Below are 21371 nucleotides of genomic sequence, written 5' to 3' on the forward strand. Positions count from 1 at the left end.
CACTTATACAGAGGCAAAGGCAACATGTCTGCACATGTTGCATCTGGATGTTGGATTTCAAAGGCACAGGGACTGACAGCATACCTCAAACATATACTTTGCATTTACAGCATCAATAAAACTGAGGTACACCTTAAGAGGGATACAGAGAATACAAGATCAAGGCCTGCTGCGGTCCTGCTGTTCTGTCTATGCTGCAGGTTTCATATCTCTTCCTCTTACCACTGCTAACACATTCAGCCGGCCTCATGGTTTACTGTCAAAGGGAATTTCATACTGTGGATTGTCGGGCAGCTAAGTGTCATGGGTCATTCGCAGTACTATCAGGAAACAAACAATGCAATTGTAACTGTAGCAAATGTAAAATTGTGTCATACTGTGTATTTTACATGTAGCCTGTAAAGTGAATACTGAATTTTTAGTGTCACTTTCCCCCTAAGTGTTAATCTCATAGCCCTGTTGGTGGTTCATTATAGTCAATTGTTAGCATTCTGAGCAGGAGAATTAGAAAATTACAGGAAGTATAGTGTTAACCAGTCACAAACTGACACAGACATTGCTGCCTATAAGAGAGGGAATGTGTTAAGTAATATGTCACAAACTGTAGGGTTTTATTATTACATATTCAGTAATCAGTGATAGTCAAATTGTCCCCCGAACACGGTTCTGTTGTTCTGTTTTCTTTCTTTTAGTGTATCACTAACAAGTCATTTGCATGTTCTTTTAGTTCTGGCTGAGTTCCCCCCTTCAGAGACACAGAGTCTGTAATCCTTAGTTGGTTTACTGTAATTACTGAAGACATCAAGCTGTAATCATGCCTCCACCTTATCCAGCCTCCCTGTCGTTCCCCTTAGCTCATCTACTCTTCTGTCTTCCCATGGCTGGGACTTTGCTTTAAGTTTCTAAACTACAAATAACTACAACTACAGCCATGAATATGTTTTTCCTCCATCAGTCAGATGGAGGACATCATACAATTAGCATGGACTCAATGTATTATTGGTACGAAAATACATTGATATGTGAGAAAGTGAGCAGCGGCTTTTACAACTTGGTTATTGGCACTTTTCATGCTGCTGAAATACATTGACAATGCCCTCATGGTTTTCTAACATGTAGACAAATAAGCTAAAGTCTGCATGTTAGCTCAGTACCAAACACACAGAATATACACTATTAATCAAAACCAGTTCTTGTTTATTTTGAGCTGGGCTTTTCAAAATGAGCTGCCTTTTGAATTTGTGTAATTCTTTCTGTTTTCTGTTTTCAGTGATGTGTATAAAGGGAGTACTTTTATTTGGGTGTCATGGAACAAATAACTCTTAAGATAATGTAAGTTATGTCTTAAACCAAGATTCAAAACATAATGCGATGTCAAACAGCGGAAGAACATTGTAGTAAAATAATATAGTAGGCTTGCATGGTTTAATGTGATTTTGGGGATTATAATCTTGCTTTCATATGGTAACAGTCTTTCTTTTCATTTTATGCCACACCTGGTAACAACAGGAAAATACAGTCTGTCATTGAGATGAACCTCCTTGTTAGGACATTTCTGTAACAGAGCTCATATAATATTGGATGAAGGTAATACAAATCTGATAAATGAAATTAATAAAGTATTATATTTGTCTTCTACCAAACTGTTTTCTGCGCTACTTATTTCTTCCTGGTGCGATCCATTATTCAACAAAGATCACAATGTTCTCACACTGTCACAGCAACATTAGTCAAATGCTGAAAGTAGGACACTTTTTTTGGGCTGATGTGCCAGACTTCATGTCACAAAGTTTCAAGCCATATGCCACCAAAGGTAAATGAGTTCAGCCACAGAAGCAGGATAGTAAATAAGTGTGACATGTGACAGGACTGTTATCACACAGGACTATATCCTATTTGCAGGTCCAACACAGAATTAACTGCAGCGCATGGGAAGCAGATCACACTAAGTGGAGGTTCCTGGAGCTGCACTGTTACTGAGATATTGCTGGAAAATGAGGAAGAGGTTAAACAAAAGGTGTTGAAACAAGACAGATGAAGAGAGAAAGCATATGGGATCAATCTGGAAGAAGATCAGGCAGGTGACTGAGCACAAAATGCCGTGGCTCAGCAGCACTCACACCAAACGTCTACCGGATGGAGGTGTCATCAACTTCTCTGAGGTCAGACATTTCAGTCATCTGTGTTTTTCAGTAAATCAGTCTTTATATACAGTACATTTAGTGTGTATATTTTAAATACACATTTCAATTTGGATTTATTCATCTTACTCTGCCCTTAATTTATAGTATATTTGACTGCTTATGGTATCTATTTGTAAAGCTTTTTAGGTTTCATTCTAGGCAGCCAAATATCTAAAAATGTTATATATCTGGCAGATTTAGGGAAACGTTTTAATATGAACTTCCCATGTCAAATTAAGAACATCACTACAACAAAATTTAAAGTTTAATTTAAGATATGATCTAATTGATCCCAAGCAATAAAATTTAGCATTTTAGCAGCACAAAGGAAAGGACAACTGAGGTGGGTAGGATATAGTAAGAAGGAAAACAAATTGTTGTGGAGGAAGTACTCAGATCTTAAGTAAGAGTAGCAATACCATAGTGTATAAATATTATATATTAAAAGTCTGCATTTAAATTGCATATTTTACCTTAGTAAAACCATCAAAATATGCCTAAAGTAAATACCCATGCAGAATGGTCCATTTCAGAATAATGTGTTTTATATTATTGCATTTATAGCTACTGCTGGATAGTTTGTCAATTTCACCAAGGGATCAATATATCTTAACCTATAATCATAATAATGTATTAGTTGTTGTTGTATTTTCTGTTTTGTTCAATTTGCAAAGTAGCCTAGTAACTATAGTTATCAAATAAATGCAGTGGAGTAAAAAAGTATTGTATTTACCTCAGACTAGAAGTAGCATCAAATGAAAATACCAAAGTAAAGTACATGTACCTCAAAACTATTTAAGTGCATCATTAAGTAAAATGTACTTAGTTACTTTCCACCAGTGGAAAAAAATGTTACAGTTATAGGCCTCCAGTAGATTAACCTAGACCAGTGTGTATAAATGTTTTGGCTTATATTCCAGATCAGTATGACATAGTAAAAATACATATTTACATAGAAATGTAGGCCTATGTGGGCTACTAATAAGAATATGTAGGCTATGTTTGCACCAGAACAGATAGGCCTACAAGATATGAAAAATATAAAAGACAACAAAATTAAGAATGAAAACAACTTATTAAAAATGTTTACCTGACCCACATCCAAAATAACACAAAATACCCACAGTTACTTCTGCTACCCACATCCTGATTTATGACATTCCATTTAAATGAGGCGAAGGCATGTTGGACACCTGCAGGCTTCAACTTCAACAGTAACTACCTGGACAGGCAGAGAGTGGGACAGTTTCCAAGTGTCTTCCCTCTGTGCGCTTTTGTTGAAGTATCTAACAGTTATTTGCGAGGAGGAGGAGATGTAAATATTCACACACTGACGGACAGGAGAGAAAACACACAGAATATATCCCTTTTTGTTGTCATGTCTTGGCTTCATGTGACTTTCTGAACTTTCCACTTAGAAGATGAGCGGCGGGGTTGCGCGAAATGTGGAAAATGGAGAAGAGGACAACAAGGCGAACGTGAGTCTTGATTTAAATTAGCTTAAGTGTTTTCAACTAGAGAGACATAAGTCAAATACCTGTCAGATATAACATAACTAAAATATATAAGTCGTACTTATAGTTAAGGTAGGCTAACACTGAACTGGACTAATTCACTTTACTAGTAAAGTGCATTTCTTTGCTATGTTACGTTTCCACGTGAAAGTGAAACTCAGGAGAAATATAGCTACAATTGTCGAAAATTACATTATATCTTGTACACAAAAATTGGTCTATAGCCTACATTATAGCTTACATGTGAAATGAGGTTGTTATGTAATATGAAAAGGAGAAATTTGTGTGAATACAAATTTAAAAAACCCGCACACCTGTGTTTCTTCTTTGGCATCGCAGAATGTAGTGTTGCCTACATTTCAACACAACATAGAAACTATGTGAATGCAGATGCAACACTGTGTCATGTGACCAGGGTCTGGGGTCTGACCAGGGTGGGAAAATTAACATTTTAAAATGTGAACATATGACAGAAATGTCTAAAATCTACCAGCCACTTTCATATTTTATCAGCATTTGGCTGGTAACTGATAACTTCCCACCTTGCATGTGACATATTTTGTGTGTTTAAGCATTAACTTTTTTGGTGTCCCAAAGCAAATTTAATGATCATGGCATGATGATGATGGTGAACAGCCAACATTAGGTTGTCTTTTAAGTTGTGAGGCTGAGGAAGCCTAAGGTCTGGAGTGTTGTCAGTCTGATGGTATTAGTTGTACACTGTGACATCATTTAGTCTTGTAAATCTTGAAGAGGTTGTTGAATTATTAACAAAAGGCAGATTAATTATTTGATATCCATTATCCTCTGGAAGAGATCAAAGTAATGCCACATGGTTGCAGAATTCAGTTGTTATTATTTGGATGTACAACAAAACAAAATGTTATCTATTATTACATATCATAAAATACTCATGCAGGTCAAATAGCAGGAGTGACTGCTGGATTACATGTTTCATAAGTTGAACGTAACAGACTTTACCCACAGTGTGACTGTATGTGTGGTGGCACTTTCACTGGAACTTTAACCTTCTTTTTGTGTGTGGAGCTCATATCAGACCATGTTTAATGTGTTTACACAGAAATGAAAAGCCAGTGGTTGCTCTTTTACAGACTGTAACATGTTTTAAGAATATAGTGATATGTTGAAACAAGTGAGGTCTGAACATCGTACTTCAAACGTCATTAGAAGAAAATTTAATAATTTTACCCCTACACCAGGTTGAACATTAAAATAATTGCAACATTTCAGGCCATTCTAGAGCTGTATTGATGATTAAGATAATTATTTGTTAGTGCTCCACTGAGAAAACAATTGGTCTGACGTTCTGGAATGTGGAATTTACAGAGAATTCCATGCCAGCAGTTCCATTCCAGTGTCCTCTTTTCAGTGGCAGTCATATAATGTTTTTTTTCCAGCCCTGTTCTTATTTATCTGACTCTGTAACATGTGATCTATCTTGTGCAAAACCTCTTTCACAGTTTGTTGCACAGTGTTGTCATTACACACATCCTTGTAGATACCAAAGTGTAATGGCTATTTACCAAAGAGACATAAATGAGAATTTGTCAAAGGAAATGTTAAACATTATATAGCTTTTTTATCATGAATAAAGTCCTAAACCATTGAGGTTGTAATGGCACATGTGTGCCAGGATGGTGACATGAATGAACACATTTGTTTATACAGATAACTTGCAGGAAGAGGTGAAATACATATCATGTCAGGACTAGTACACACGTTGGAAGTGAACTTTTGGCAGCTGCCAGCTTTAGGGGACTGAAACTGTGATAAAACAAAATAAGAAAAATGATTACAGGAGTGTTTTCAGACCCTTTTTTTCTGGCTTTGCAGTTTAGAGAGGATCTTTTTTCTTCTTCTATTATTGACTGTAATAGGGAATATGTCCTCTATGCAAATTAACTGCTCTGTCAACCTGTTCTGCAAACCCTCATTTTCATTGGGAACTCTATCTTATCCCACTTAAGCTTTGTTTTTTCCTGAACTTGACTAATGACATATAGGCTAATGTGTTTTATGTCATGGCGTGAGAACATGCTGAGAAGAGCAAGACTTGTCCGTGCAAGGATATTATTAAAATAGCTTAGCTGGATTGCTGTTGGTTTCTTTGTCAACTCTGTTGCTTGTTGGCTACATAAGAGAGATCCACTCTAAGCCTTTGTGTGTGACACCGACATTGTTGAATGGCTTGTTTGCACTGATCACATAACAACTAAAGGATAAGGCAACTATAAATATATACAAATAGCTTGATAAATAACAGGGTGTTTAGTACACACCTGCACATATTGGAAGTCTTTGTGTGGAACATAAAGAAATAATGCAAAACACAAATATGTAAGGTACATTGTGAGACATAATGTCATACATTTAGAATATAATACACTAGTGATGAAGTTCTTAGTCAATTGTCAAATAAGGTTTTAAGTCACTTACTGTGTTAGTAAAGATGTCAAATGACCAATTGTTCCAACCTCTCAAATGTGACAGTTTCTGGCTTTTATCTGTTTTATATCATCATAAATCAGATATCCTTCAGTTCTGGAATGTTGGTCTGACAAAACAAGCCGTTTGAAGGTACCCCTTTGAGCTCCTGAGAAATAATGATTATGAATAATGATTTTTCTCAACATTTTATTGACAAAACTTAGGTTGCAACTTCATTATCGATTGTTCTGTCTGTATTGTCTTTATTAGTCAAAAATTGTTCTGGTCTTTAGAGTAGCAGAAAATGGTGAAAAACAAGAGCACAAAGTGATATCTTCAAATGTCTTGTTTTTTCCGACCAACAGTCCAAAAAACAAAGACATTCAGTTTACTACCATAAAAGACTATGGAAACCATAATAATAGTTGCTAAATAATTTTTTCTCTACATCGACTAATTGATTAGTTGACTAATTATTGGAGATCTTGGCAAATCAATGAATAATTAATCAGAAAAAGATCAGATTTAAGACAATTTCAGTGATGGAAGCTTAACATACAAAGTTTCAGATAATTAGAGACACACAGACACGTACAAGCATGAACGTATTTGGACTGTGGCTTTTGACTTTTGTTTGCACAGTTTTGTTTACACTGCACACACTCACCGTGCCAGTGACTGTTATATAAAGACTCTTCATTAATCTCTCTTATATAACTCATACCACACATTCCTCAGAGTGCTGCTACCTAACACTGTCGCCATGTGGCAGATGAATGAAACCTTTTTCATTCCACAGAGTCATCTACTTGTCACTTATAATGCTAAGTTATATGTTAGTGTATATTTGCATACATTTACACTGCACCTAAGTGTTAAGGTTTAACCAAGTAACTCATTTACTCTGAATGATTGAGGCTGTGTGATAGAAGATAATAGCCCTGTTCCAGACCTCTGAATTGTTGTCCACGTCTTCCATTGTTTTAGCAATACTAATAAAATCTATATAATATATAAAAGTTTCACACTGTTATGCAGTTTAGATTCACCTTCCACAAACAACTTTTGTTCTGGACTGTGTATAATCTAATGAGAGAAATGTTCCTTCCAGTTCTTTCATTGTGTATTTGGCATTGCAGTCCTGCAGGGGAGGCTAACAACTATGTGCCTCCTTGGACTGGCACTGTTGCTCTCTGACTGGAGAACAATCTGGAGGAAAAGGGGGTTGGGCGGCTGGTGGAGCCTCACCCAGCCATGTAAGGGAAGACAACCGTGGCTTCCCACGCACTTAGTCACACAGACGCAGACAGTCTGTATCGCAGCTGCCTGAACATCCTCGGGAAGAGTCCCGGACAGCTTCGTCTGCCCAGGTAGATATCAGACTGATCCTATGTGAGATAAAGTAAAGGGTTTATCATTTGGGTTGGTACAGCGTGACATGCATGATAGTACTTGCGGTTCTAGTTTTGTCTGCTTTGTGAATGACAGTCAAATTTGTTTTTATGATTCATTTAGGTATGTCTTCTTAGTGAACTTGTCATATTTAAAATAAAGGGATTGATTTCTGCCACATGCGGATTAAACCAGTCCAAATTATATACTTGAGAGTGTTGTACACAAAAAGAGATTAATTTAGTATAGCCCTTTCTTGTATTAGCAAGATGTATGAAGCTGGCAGGGCACTAAAGACATACATAATTTTGTTCATATTCATTATATTTGACACAGACCACCTGGATGTAAACATTGCCTTTGAGTTTGTCAGACAAAAAGCAACTTAAAATCTTTGTAGAGCTACCTCCCATTTGTCTGTTTTCTTTTTTTGCTATGAAAAAGTGACTCAGGTTTCGTTGTAATGGTGGCACATGCTGTTTGCATGAATCAGAAGGGAAGAGTTCATAAATGTGTAACGTGTGACGGTTTTAAAGCAGGACTTGCTGATATCAACAAATTGCCATGTTGGTATAGTGTGTGTAGCTGTGTTCTTTGTTTTCAAAACTTTGTTTTGACTGCCCTCAGAGATGGATGTATTTCACACTTTGCTGTGATCTCTGTTGGAGCTTGGAATAGGAATTTAGATACTGGTGTTGGTGCAAGTGGGGATCTACATTCTGTGAATGCAGAAAATGTTCCGTTCTCAGCTTGTAAAAATCATTTAGTACATAGATTTATTGCTATGTCTGGTTCACCCTTTAGTCATTGTTGTTCTTCAGTATCAGTCAGCCTCTACAGCTGAGTACAGCAGTGATATAATCTCCACATTAGTAAGTCATGGAGGAGTTTGTAGCTCGACAACTAGGATTGGATGGTCCTGTATTGATTTGTGGGAGGTCACTGATGGTATGAGGATGCTATTCTAGCCGGGGCGCTGAGGTGAAGCAGTGATGTCACCTCCAAATTAGTAAACGCGGGTCATGCTGATCTGTCTGAGATAATTAGATATTATCTCCTCTGCTATAGTCCACTTTACTCTGCTCTACTCCCTTACACTATTCACATCTTCTCAGCTCTACTTTAAAACCACATTAGTCTTATGTCCTCAACTCTGAGCTACCCCATATTTGTATTACGCATCTACTCAATTCAGTTCAATTTGCCAGCAGAAAATATTTTAATAATGAGTTAATAATGTTATGTTACACCTGCTAATGTATTTTGTTTTGGTCGCCCCTTGCTCTTATGTATTTCCGCACCACATGTTTTTGTCTACTGTTCATATATTTTATATTATGCTATTTATGTTTTTAATCAGTTTTAAATGTACATAACTTCTGCTTTTACTGTAAATTGTCTTTGAATGTCCTTTAAAAGTGGTATAGAAATAAAATGTATTATTATTATTATTAATTTTAATATTAATATTTTAATAATTTATTATTAATTTAATAATGATTCAATTAATTAATAATTTCTCAAGCAAAATGCTAAACATTATTCTAGTATTTTTTCAGCATTTCTGGCATTTTATAGATAAAACTATTAATCCGTTAATGAAAAAAAGAATTAGAATATGAATTGACTATGAAAATAAAAGTAAGTTGCGTTCTTACTGTAGTTTACTCTGTACGTCATTGATTTGTACTCTACTGCACTTTATTCTGAATACCTTAGTGCTACTACCACCACAGAACCAGCGTTACAGGGGAGTGAAAATGTGTAAAAACGCTGTAGGACTGCTCTGTCCTCCTTCTCTGTTATCTGATATGACAAGAGCAGGACACTAGACAGAAAACAGACTCTCCCCCAGGGCTCGCTGCTGCTGCTCAGCTAAAGAGCTGAGGTATGAAAAGATATTTTGGATATGTGCCTCCCGTGGCAGGTTATTTACCAGAATGTTTATTTTAACACTTAATTTGCACCCCTGTATTTTTCATTTCTGTCAAAATGACATCCAATTTGATATCACTTTGGAGACACTTTTGTTAGGTGTGAGCACAGTATAGAGACTCACACTGATGTGTTAAATAAGGCAACACTGCATCTAAACTGTTGAACATGGTGGTTACTGGCTGCACAGAAAATGAATGTTAACATAATACTGACTCACCAAAATTGGTTAATTGTTTTCATCAAATACAGAGTTTTCATAAATCATACCTAGAGTACATTAAAAACGGAAACAGTATGGATTCTTTGCAGTGCCTACAAGTAAACAGATAGCATGCAGCTAACCAAATTGCCAGCTGTACTTATATATTACTGTGCAAAATATCAGTGCAAGTGTTTGCAATAAATTAATGTTGCATGGTTTTCTGCGTAGTGTTGTGCAAGACATGGTTATTTAACAATAACTTTGTCTTTTGATCTTATCAAACACATCAGAATTTCATTAACATAGATTCATACCACAGAGGGAGAATCTATCAAATGTTATTGAACAACACCTGAACACCTCAGTTACTTGTACTGATATTATCTCTAAAGCAATTCTCTTTAGATCCGTTTAAGATTGGTTGGAGATTGGTTGTTTATGAAATGAGTTTGTATGTAAACGTTACACTCATATCATATAAGAGATATAGAAAACCGAGGGATACCACTTAACCTTGCAGCCTTTGTTTTCTCTGTGTTCTCTAAGTGAATTTGAGGTTACTCCACCTAGAATGGAAATGACAGAAATGGAAATTAAGTGTTCCCTGAGCTGCACGGACAAGCCTAGTGGAGCAGCACTCAGAAGCTTCTTCCTCTTTTTCCCTTAACACTAGAGGCAGATATTGACTGCACAGGGCCGATAAAACTGCTGATGAAATTATGTTCATTAGAAGTGTGAGTTTGCACATGTCTGCAGCAGAGAGGAAATATGAAATAGAACAAAGAAGTATCACGTTACCTGTATGCTCATATTTGTCATTGTGCAGACTGAAGTCTGTTGCGTTTTTCTTGTCAGTACATGAATGTAAGAGCTGTTACGTCAGGACTTGACAAGAGTTAACAGTTGCTCATATGTTAATTGGACAGACTGACAAAATATGAAGTGATTCAATGTTTTATTTCACCTTGAAACATGATCACGTGTAGGCCATCTGGCCTGTAAAGACGCCTAATAAGCATCTTTTTTAGGAGTGGCTCCTAACCAACTTCTCTTTCATCCATAATCATTGGTTGGGACTGTTTTCATGGTGCTGTGCAGTTGACCTCTGCAATTTTTGTCGACTGCAACAAGAACAATGAAGGATTGAAGGATGTGGTAATTCTCAAATTTGGCAACACATTTGATAATATGCAGAGACTGCTTTGGTGGTCAGCATTCAATTTCTGCACCACCACAGTATGTTCCTATAAGGGCAACATTCATTGTAGTCTGCAGTTTCCATATTTCTTTAGTTTGTCCTAAACATGCTGCTGTTGCTGTTTTTACACAGACAAAATGCAGCGCAGGATTTATCCAGGATAAAAGGAAACTCTTCATAGGCATTCATTGCAGCACATGAAAAAGCTTGAACTTGGCATGAGCTGTGGCACTGTCAAGGATTCATTTGCAGATGCTTACATGTAATTTACTTACAGTTTACTGTTGTGAAAAAGCAGATTATGTAACCTATTCAACAGTTGTGCTTATTTTGAAGCTCTGTGCCTCACTGAAATGTAAATATGTCAATGGAGTGGCTTCCAAAGATAGCGTGTGTTGAGGTGCAAAACATTGTGTTATGTGGACAGTAAGCACCTCCCAGGGTGTGTCTGTCCCACGATCCTCTGTGTGCCTCTTCTCCAGAGAAGCCTCGAGCTGTCTCTTCCTCAGATCAGAGTGAAATGTTGGCCCGCCTGTCGCTGCCTCGGCTCTGATGGTTTTCAGGCGTAGCAATTACACCCAAAGAGCTGCCATTCAAACTAAACCATTTAGCCTCTATTTGACTTGCAAACTTGTAACCAAATGTGTTTCCCACATGTGACTTATTGCGTTGCCCATCTTTGTCCTTAAGCCATACATTACTGTATGTGTGTTGACATGACTTATGGAAGGCATGTTCACAACCACTCGATAAACTGATTCCACCCATTCACAAGCAAGTTTATTTTATGTGTCATAGTGGCACACACACATACACACAGGTAAAAACACATATATCAGCATGTATCTACAGTATTTTAGTAATTTTCTTGACATTTGATAGGACACACAACAAACCTGTGCACAAAGGAGATCTCACACAGAGAAATATAAGTCACAGCTTCATACAGACATGCACAATATGTGCACAAACACATGCACAAACACCCACATATGTTAAAGCTCTATGTGATTACTTTTTCATACTAACATTTTGATTTTTACCAGTTGACTCCTACAAGAACCCTTCAGCATTGCCTCTTCATGCTACAAGGGAAGTGATTGTTTCAAGAGTCATCTTGATCTGATGATTTTTAATTGCTTAATATCATGGAAAGTGCAACCGACAGCAGTTATAAATGCTGGGATTCTGTGCAGGCTGTTGCTAAAGTTGTCACATAGATCTATAACAGCTACCCACATTGCTGATGAGTTCCTTTCTCAGTTTGATGTGGCCTGATGACCGCACTGTCATGATGTTCATTGGAAGCCAGATACAATAAAGGGCTTTTCCCAGGAAAGGAGTGGCGTTTGCTATCTGGTAGCCTTGGCTATCAAGTGTGAAACTCAATCTATAAGAAAATGTATTGTTCTGGATGGGATACTTTCTACATTATTAAGTGTTTTTTTATTCCTATTGTTTGTGGTTGTGTATTGATTGATTAAAAGTGCTTCTAAGGTAAACTACATGGTGTCAATCATGTGCGTACTGAAGTTATTATTGCAGCACTGTGTTCACACTTAAAGCTGACAACAGACTGTGGTATGAAGAGAACGTGCCATTGCCTCTTTACCATTCCTACACTATAACCACAGGTGTGATTCACATAGGGAGCAATTAAGGTTATGTGAAGTGGCTTCATGAAGAAAGACATTTGCACAATGACAAATATGAGGATATGAGGGTGTTTTCCAAACAGGTTATACTGCCATAACATGTGATATTACAGAGCAAGTACTGAATGTGAAATATTATGCAGGTGTATAAATAATTCAAATGACAAAGAAGATTCCTGACTACCTTTAGCTGATTTAAAGCAGGGAAGCAACATCTGTTTCTCTTGCGTTTTATGTACCATGCAGGAATATCACCTGTAAAACCTCTCTGACTGAAAATAGACAGCCAGTCCTGAAAAACACATAGCGAAGTTTTAGCTTCCACCAGTGTGACACCGTGGAGCAGTTGCTGTTAATATTATATTCTATAGAAGCAAAACAGCATGCAACAACAATCACTACGCATTGGTTTAGTGTATATTTTAGCTCAGCCAAGTTATCATAATAATAGTGTTTCAGTGAGGATTCCCATCTAGGTCTATAGACCAAGACTTAAACAAAACAAATTCAACAAAGAACTTAAGATAATTACAGTCCAAACATCTATAGGACTGTTTGTTCATATTTCTTTTTGCTTTAAATTATTAAATGATGTGCCACTTGAACAGCTTGGCTTTTGGACTGATTGCTAAGTCACTCTGCAGCTGACGCCCACACAAGGTTTAATTAAGGCCACTGATGATAGCATACAAAGCTGCACCACAAAGAATTTTTAATAATGACTGATAATATCAATTCAGTCTTTACCTCATTTATTGCAGGGTGGAGGCGCACTACACTCACAGACATACTAACACTTAACATAGAGGCCACATAGACGCTTAGAGGTTGGTGATAAGATAAAAATTAACTATGTTACATAACTCACCTGTACCCGGATGGCCAAATGGTTTGTTTTCTTTGCACATTCAGAGAAAAAGCTACACAATTTGTGTGCAGCCATAAGTCACTTAGATGTAGGATTAAGTAAGATTATGTATAGTCAAAGCAAGTATGTGTTTGCTTTGGGGAATGGTTCTACTTTATGTATTAAATATCTAGTATACAGTGTGTTTTCAACAGTCATCTAATATTTTTAGATGAGATATTTTATCTTTTTTTTGTAAACTAAACATTCCTCAGCTAGGCACAGACTTTTTTTACCTTACTATCCCATCCATCCATCCATCCATCCATCGTCATACAGGGTCTTGGGGGGGGCTGAAGCCAATCCCAGCTGACATCGGGCGCAAGGTGGGGTACACCCTGGACAGGTCGCCAGTCCATCGCAGGGCACCTTACTATCCCATTGTCTAATTAGACTTTCTAATTCACTGTGAAATTATTTGTTTGTCTCTGAAACATAAAGTCTGAATTACTGCATTTTGACTCATAGATCATGACAGTTTGTCTTAAAATTATTGAGATTTGTTTTTTTACGATTTGAAAAATGTACGGTTAATGTCTCCATTTTCAGTGGATGATGTGACAAGCTTTTATATAGCCTTTTTAAAACATTAATGATTAACATAGAACAACATGCACTTCCAATGAAAGTCAGGGGGTGTCTTCATGTCATCAGGAAAATATGATACATCGTTAACTGAGAAATAAAGTGGAAGCTGGCTCTCCATCAAAAACAGCTGATGAAATAAAGGGGCTATAAAGAAGCCAGGATCCAAACAAAGGGCACAGTTAAAGGCTAACTTTACAAAATTGAAAGCCATGAATGAGTCATCATAGTGGATCTGAAAGAAATAAACACTAATATTACCTAAGGCTGGTGTAACAGTATCAACGTCTACTGGGAAAAAGCTATAAACGAAAAACATCTCTCGTTCTCTTCCCATTCCCACTGACACATGCACACAGAATAGAAAAAAATAGAGTAGTATACACAAACCGTACCTACAGAATACAATAGAATAGCATAAAATAAAATGGAAAAGAGTGCAGATACCAATAAAACCTGCAGAATAGAATAATATAGAAATACCAAAAGCTTGGAGTAGAGGAGAATATGATAGAGCACCTACAGAAAGGAATAGTACACATGACTTTGGAGTAGAATATAATACAAAATATTTTGTGGTGTTGTTAACCAAACTATTTTCTAGAAATACTCTGTTTTGAAGTAAAGTTGTCTCAGACGTATGACAGAAAATTCTCACGTGATCTGATTTTGTTCTAAGGCGACAAACTTGAGTTGAGAGTGACTCGGCAGTCACTGTTGTTTTGAGTGTTGGTAGTTTTGGCCCTTACTGGACTGGACTGGTTTCATTTTCTCCAGTGAGAGGAGTGGATTGTTGTGGTTATAATCACCAGACCTTGCCCCTGGGATGCAATGGAAATGTCTCCTCAGTGTCGGTTGCTAGGCTATACAGTCTTACCGCGTGGCATCCACAGAAAACTCTAGTGTGGGGAAGTTTTACAGCAAAAAATGCCCGGTTCGTTCCCTGCCCCACCTTTGTTCTCGCAGATGACTTTCATTTGAGCCCCCTCCTCTCTCTTCATTGGTTGTTTTTCTCATAATCCCCACAGCTTCACTTAGTTATCTTATGCTTTCATCTTTCATTTCAGGTTCAACGATGCAGTCGGCTTAGACTCACTCTGCAAGATCAGGATCAGGCAGGCTGTCCCTCAGCTCGGTACGGCAACAAGGTAAAAAACGAGGAAACCGGTTGTGTCATGTCATTTACTCAATGAAAGAAAAGTTAGGAAGATGGAACATTTCATAAACTTTTGTTTTGGGCTGAATGTAGGAGAGCAGCATAGCGGTAGTGCTGCCACATAAACCAGAAAAGCAGGAAGAAACATTTGAGCTCATCACTCCCACAGAAGAAAAAGTTGAAGTCATTAAGGTAAGTGAGCTTGTTTTGGTGCAACTGTGTTTGTTTACAGTTGTACGCATGAACAAGCCAGTCCACATCTGAGATATTTGTGTACTAAACTGTATTATCTAACACAGGTTTACCTTGAAGCCCGTCCAAAGAAAACAGAGAGTGTCAGAATGCTGACGGACGAGGTGACGCAGATTCAGGAGGTCAGTGTGTGACACTTCCTTCAGCTGCATTTAGACAATAAGTCAACATTCAACCACTAGTGGAGAACAGTAGGAGCCTGTGTGTTTCTTTTAAACAACATTGTTGCTGGGTTGAATAAAGTGAACAATAGTAGTGCTTCTGCATCACACACATTTGTTTTAATGCATATTTTTTTGGTTCATAGGTAAGGTACTGTCTGAAGACTCTGAGAGAGCAGATGGCAGCCAGGCAGAACAGTAAAAACCACAAGGTACATCAAATATGTTTTTCTGAATATACAGCTGACAAATAGTTGTAATATATAATATATGTATAGTAATTACTTAAATGAGTTTCTATTACGGTAGCTGAGAGAGCTCACCATGCAACAATTTAAGAAAACATAAGCAACATATACACAAACACAAGCAAATAAAGAATACAAAAAAAGATATAAGTCAACCTCTTTCACCTCTAAACAATGATGTTTGATAACCAGCTAATTAATTTCATTACAGTTTTAACATTCAAATTTTAAGATTCTAATATTATGGAAGATGTTGGCTATGCACCTAGCATTGGCTTTTAATTAATTAGTTCAGTTCCATTTTTTTAAGTAAGTAAAACATTATTTATATAGCACTTAAATTGAATTTCTATATATATATATGCTAATAATAGCAGGAGGGCATTATTTCGGAATTTAATTGTAGACATGCCACAGCTTTTTGGTTTAAAAGAAAGTGAAAGAATATAATGCATTTCAAAAGTTGTCAAAGTGATCCTTCCCTTCATCTGCTCGTGTTTCTTGAAGTTGCAGTGCAGTGATCTCTCTCGGCCACTCTAATATTTGTACATTTTACTAGTAAAAGGAGAAAAAAAAAAGCAGTGACTCCACTAACCAGACGCTGCTCTCTTCAGTATCCCGTCAATGGCATCAGAGTCAACAAGCCCAGCAGCCAACCAGCTGTCACCAATGGCAACACTGTTCTCATCGAGTCAGATGCCCATGTAAGCTAACGTCTTCTGTGTTTGCTGTGGCTTTTATGATCCGATTATCCATCAGTTTAATATGTATGAACCATGGGAAATGACAGAAGCCTTTTTCAGCTGAGCAGTTTTGAATGCATTCAAATTTGTGTAAACAACATTCATAGTAAAAATGTCTGGCTCTTTAGCCTACTGCCTGCTGTTCTAAAGAAAATGGTGCGAGGCTCTCTGAAGCTCATAACAAAGCCTTCCCCACACACGCAGCACAGCACAAGGGCTCACTTACATTCAGACTAATAGCTCACACACTGCCTGCACATACAATATTGTATTTCAACCAAGGAAGAAGTGTCAGAGCAGGGAGGGACTGCGTATGTATTGTGGCTATCCATAGCCAGTGATCTGTATGTGTGGTATGTATTAAACCTAGCGTCAATTTACGCTGCCCTCCATTCTTGGTGGTGTCTGATTATACAGCAATGTAAAGTGCATTGTTTGTCTGGGGAAAGTATTTTGTTCACCTAAAGGACAGCCATGAGACAAAAGATTATCTCTGCACTGTTTAACATACTTCTTGTCTAAATGCTTTTGTTACCTCAGGGTAGACCAAACAACCTGTTTAAACATGTAGCAAATGGCCTTCTTGCAGTCTCTTTTATCAGTTTGTTAGCACCTGCCTTGCCCTCAGGTTCAAGTAAATTGCCAGCTTTAGCCTAATTGAGCATGTCACTCTGTGTCTGCCTGCACGCTCAGGTCGAGGATAATCAGGAGGAGAGTGTGAGGCTCAGGGAGGCCAGCAAGCGTCTGTATGCGCAGCTGAAGGAAATGGAGAAGAGGCATCAGGAGGAGAGGGAGAAACTGCAGGTCTGTAACCCGAGATGAGTAACATGACACGATTTCCTGTCTGCAGCTATGACTCACTCCGCTGCTACTCTCTTGTTCCTTTAATCATCCTCATTATCTGCCATACTTATCTTTGGATTTTATCCTTCATCCTGTGATCCTCCGCTGTTTGGGTCTTTGCTCCACAGTGCATTCATCTGCCAGGTCATGTGGGGACACTGCACACAGACTTTTACCATAGGCTGATCTGTCATGTACTGTCCCTATGGTCATGTACTTAAACCTTCTTTACTGTGTTAGTGGCACCAACACAATTATACTGATACATAATGGCCAAAACTAAACTATGTATACATACATTATGTAATTTCTGCTGCTAGGGGTCTCACACAACAAAATAATAACAAAAGACATATTTTGATGACGTTGTGAAGTAATGAAAATCTATCTGACATGACTCAGGCAGGAAAAAAAAAATCACAGATGAGGTAATATATTACAGTTTTATTCACATTGCATTTAGTTACGTTAGCCAACTTCCTCCCTCCCTTTCTGATGGATCCCCGGACGCGTTTCCACCAAAATAACAGCAACTATGAGGGCAAAGGACATAGGATGCTGCTGATGGGCAACCAGATGAAACACTTCGTTACCTTGAATAAGAATTATGTATTTTAGTTGTTTTTAGACATTTTATTGTGGTAATGTTAGATATTATACCTTTATAATAAGAGCCAAGTTGTAATACACCTGACTGCTGTAAGCCACCTACACTGTTTTCATTTTTGTTGTCTGATTAGACCTCTTCTCAGGACAGTGTGGGCATGTTCAGATTGCACTTGACTGACAGCTACCACATCCTTCTGTTGGTTTTGTTGTACCTATTAAGGTGGGACAGTGTAGCAGCATAGCCCCAAACAACTTCAACCTCAGCAGAGTTTCGAAAACACCTGCAGAGCCTTTAATAGTGTATACATCATGCATACTTATCCTACATAAATCTTACTCTGTGGCTCTTCTCACAGGCTGAGTCAAATGCATATTTCCTTCGTCTGGCTGACCAGTCTGAGCAGCTACAGAAGGCTGAGGAGAAGTCAGAGGAGAGGGGCCAGAAGGTGGAGGAGCTGCAGAGGCTGTTGGGAAGCATGGAGATTGAGAGCGGCATCCTCAAAGACAAGATGGCGGCACAGGAGGCAGAGCTGCAGCAGCTTAAAGCAGATAGGGAGGAAGAGCAGAAGGAGAAGAGGTGAGATGAGAAACAAAGTGATGTGCCAAAGTACAAGAAATCAATTGCACAAATAAGACGTTGTAAGTTTTTGTTTGTTGGTTTGTTTTTTAACAAGCAAAGTCATCAGGAAATCTGAAAATGCTGTACCCAAAAATGTTATTTGTTTCACTTAATTGGACACCTTGCAAATATAGTTGAATCCATCCACTTTTCCTTCAATAAGAGGGAATAGATCCCCAAGTATCTTAGTTAGTTAGTTAGTTTGATTACCTAATTAACAAATTCCTTCCTAGGATGTAAAATACAAATTATACAAATAACATGGCCTCCTCTAGTCAAAATTACAAAACTTGTTCAGTAGTTTTCTTAGTGCATGGTTTATACTCGATACACATCAAATTGTTATTAGTTTGACAGTTTTTTTCTCATATATTTGTGTGTTCACAGGCGTGCAGAGCTGGAGAGGGAGGTGGCCGTCCTGAAGGAAAAGATTCATCACCTTGACGACATGTTAAAGAGTCAGCAGAGGAAAGTCCGCCACATGATCGAACAGGTATTTCTACACACAAGCAGATTGACCAGTAGTGCAAGGTGCACACAGACAACCACACACTCACACATGCAGGTACAGAATGCAAATGAGCTCTCCAGTGCCCACAAATGCACAGGAAGCCATTAATGACGAAATTAGATTCTTGAGGAGGCAGACACGTAAAGCATAATTGATATGAGGGAGTGGAGCCAAGAGGAAACGTGTGGGGAAACTAAACTCGCTTGTCATGAATAAGTGATGGTGCATCTGCTCCTGTTGGAAAAGTGAGCTGTGTTTCTCCTGAGCGTCTCACATTGTTTGTTTGTGTTTGTTTTGTCAATAATATAGCTGCAGAACTCCCGCACGGTCATCCAAGAGAGAGATCGAGTCATCATGGATCTGGAGGAGAAGGTGGCTTTCCTGGAAGCTGAGGTCAGGAGCTTCATATAACTGCACTTAGAATCTGAATGAATCCACTAAAGGCTTGGTCATACTTAGTTATATTATTGCTGTGAATAAATTTTCTTCTGACATTTTATAAATGTTATTCTAGGTGTCCTTTCTTTGCTAAAGCTAAAAGCACCACACTCCAAGCTCAAAAGTTTTGTGAGAGAAACACACAAAGACACAATTAAATGTCTTTAACGCCTTTTTGTCTGCAGAACAGAGAAATGCATGACCACATGGAGTACTTCCTGGCAGGCCAGGACCCTCTGTCCCTGACGTCCACTGAGAACAAGCCAGAGATTGTTTACAGGTAAGTTCATTTCTGTGTTTAATTTGATTTTCTTAATCACAGTATAATGGTGATTTCATATTAGTACTGGTCTGCCTACCAGTCATGCTATAATCAAAAGCACAACCTAATAACATTATTTTGTATTTTTATTTCCCTCTGTCCACAGTAAACCACTCACACCGTCAACACAGAGCAACAAGGCCCTCCCATTCATCAAAGTCATTGAGACCAAGTCCTGAATGGAGTGTCAGCCAAAGGAATGAATACAGTGTACATATATATATATATATATTTTTTTAACCACCTACCAGTGTATTAAACATAGGTCTGCAGTGATTTTAAAAAAAATGGTTTAACAGACCTAATGGTAACAAAGCACATTGTTAGTACCTCATAGTTACTTTTGAGGCTGTTCTGAATACCTTTACTGGCGTCCTCAGTGTCAAACAGAATCTAAAAAAAGGAAAGTTAAGGGGAGTGCCAAGTTGGATCCAGTGGTAAGGGGAATCCTAAAAAGCAAACAAGGAAGCTGTACTGTGGAAATTATTTTATTGAACTTCTCAGATGTACATAAATCTGAGCAGGATGCGCTTTGTCAGCAAGTCTTGGCAGTAGGAAAGAGTTCAGCAAACTTCCAAGGTGTTCCCACCTCCACTTCTCTCCCACTTTAGAATCTGAAATAAGCTGTGTCAACAGGTCAATGTAAACTGTGGGTCCGGATTAAATACTGTTCTGTTACTATTGTAAATGTCTTTGTTATACATTCAGTTCAACTGTGATTTCAGCACATCTTCATCCTATGGCCTGCTTTGCCACAATCCTAAGCAGCAGCAGGGTTTGGGGGTCAGATTCTTCAGTGTTTTGCACCACTTTGCCAATGGCAGGAATGCAGCTGGTTATGTCAATGTTGAAATATGATTTATGTTTCACTTAAAAAAGTTGCTCTGACATTAGAGCGGGTTGAATATAATAAGTGATTATTCTATTTTATATATTAGACTTCTGACCTTATTTGTTTTACTGAAGCTGGAGAATACCGCTGATATCAACATTTAACAATTCTCATCTACGCTGCCAAGTTCTGCCTCAACACCCTTATTATATATATTCTGTTTTGTACTGAAAGGTGGCATATTTAATAACAATAACTCTGATTTGACTGACAAACTTGCTTCCTTATATATTTATGCATTGTTTGTACGGACTTGGCAGATTTTTTTCTGTAAAAAAAACTTTGTTGCAATCTAGGATGAACATTTTTTTATAAATCTTATTAATTGACAAACAATTCACTGTGAACATTGTAGATGGATTAATTTAATTTCATTGTCTGTGTCCCTTTATTTGTAGATGTTGTCAAATAGAATGTAATACCTGGTTTATCAGATTCATTTGTTGTAGCTGTTACTTATGAAGTTTTACAAGCCTAATTTTTATTATCTCTGTCTTTACTTAATAACCTTGTACTGCCACCTATTGGACATATTAAAGACACAAGATATGAAGA

The 21371-nt window shown here is 37.7% G+C and overlaps 1 protein-coding gene across 5 annotated transcripts; it reads left to right on the forward strand.

The window, feature by feature from the left end:
* Positions 1–1926: 1926 nt before the first annotated feature.
* On the forward strand, positions 1927–21369 carry tuft1b (tuftelin 1b). 5 transcript variants are annotated; one of them, XM_038724827.1, is made up of 13 exons: positions 1927–2162; positions 3602–3661; positions 15090–15170; positions 15272–15370; positions 15478–15552; positions 15738–15803; positions 16454–16543; positions 17276–17386; positions 18391–18611; positions 19041–19146; positions 19474–19557; positions 19788–19882; positions 20031–20172. In XM_038724827.1, the coding sequence occupies exons 1-13, from the start codon at positions 2052–2054 to the stop codon at positions 20101–20103; spliced, it is 1272 nt and encodes a 423-aa protein (XP_038580755.1). In that variant the 5' UTR covers positions 1927–2051; the 3' UTR covers positions 20104–20172. The 5 variants fall into 5 exon arrangements, with proteins under 5 accessions (XP_038580755.1, XP_038580756.1, XP_038580753.1 ...); XM_038724828.1 differs by having other exon boundaries at positions 3605–3661; XM_038724825.1 differs by lacking the exon at positions 1927–2162 and adding an exon at positions 3322–3498 and having other exon boundaries at positions 20031–21369.
* Positions 21370–21371: the final 2 nt, after the last annotated feature.

Source organism: Micropterus salmoides, unplaced genomic scaffold (assembly GCF_014851395.1).
Source record: "Micropterus salmoides isolate LMB-PRFRI ecotype aquatic unplaced genomic scaffold, ASM1485139v1 Ms_hic_scaffold_17, whole genome shotgun sequence".
Taxonomy (NCBI): domain Eukaryota; kingdom Metazoa; phylum Chordata; class Actinopteri; order Centrarchiformes; family Centrarchidae; genus Micropterus; species Micropterus salmoides.

Bases quoted from the DNA above. Each gene is read 5' to 3' on its own strand.
- tuft1b (XM_038724825.1), top strand. From the start codon at position 3,337: ATGACATTCCATTTAAATGAGGCGAAGGCATGTTGGACACCTGCAGGC. The intron at 15,171-15,271 runs GTAAAAAACGAG...GGCTGAATGTAG, and splicing joins CAGCTCGGTACGGCAACAAG to GAGAGCAGCATAGCGGTAGT. The intron at 16,544-17,275 runs GTAAGCTAACGT...CTGCACGCTCAG, and splicing joins TCATCGAGTCAGATGCCCAT to GTCGAGGATAATCAGGAGGA.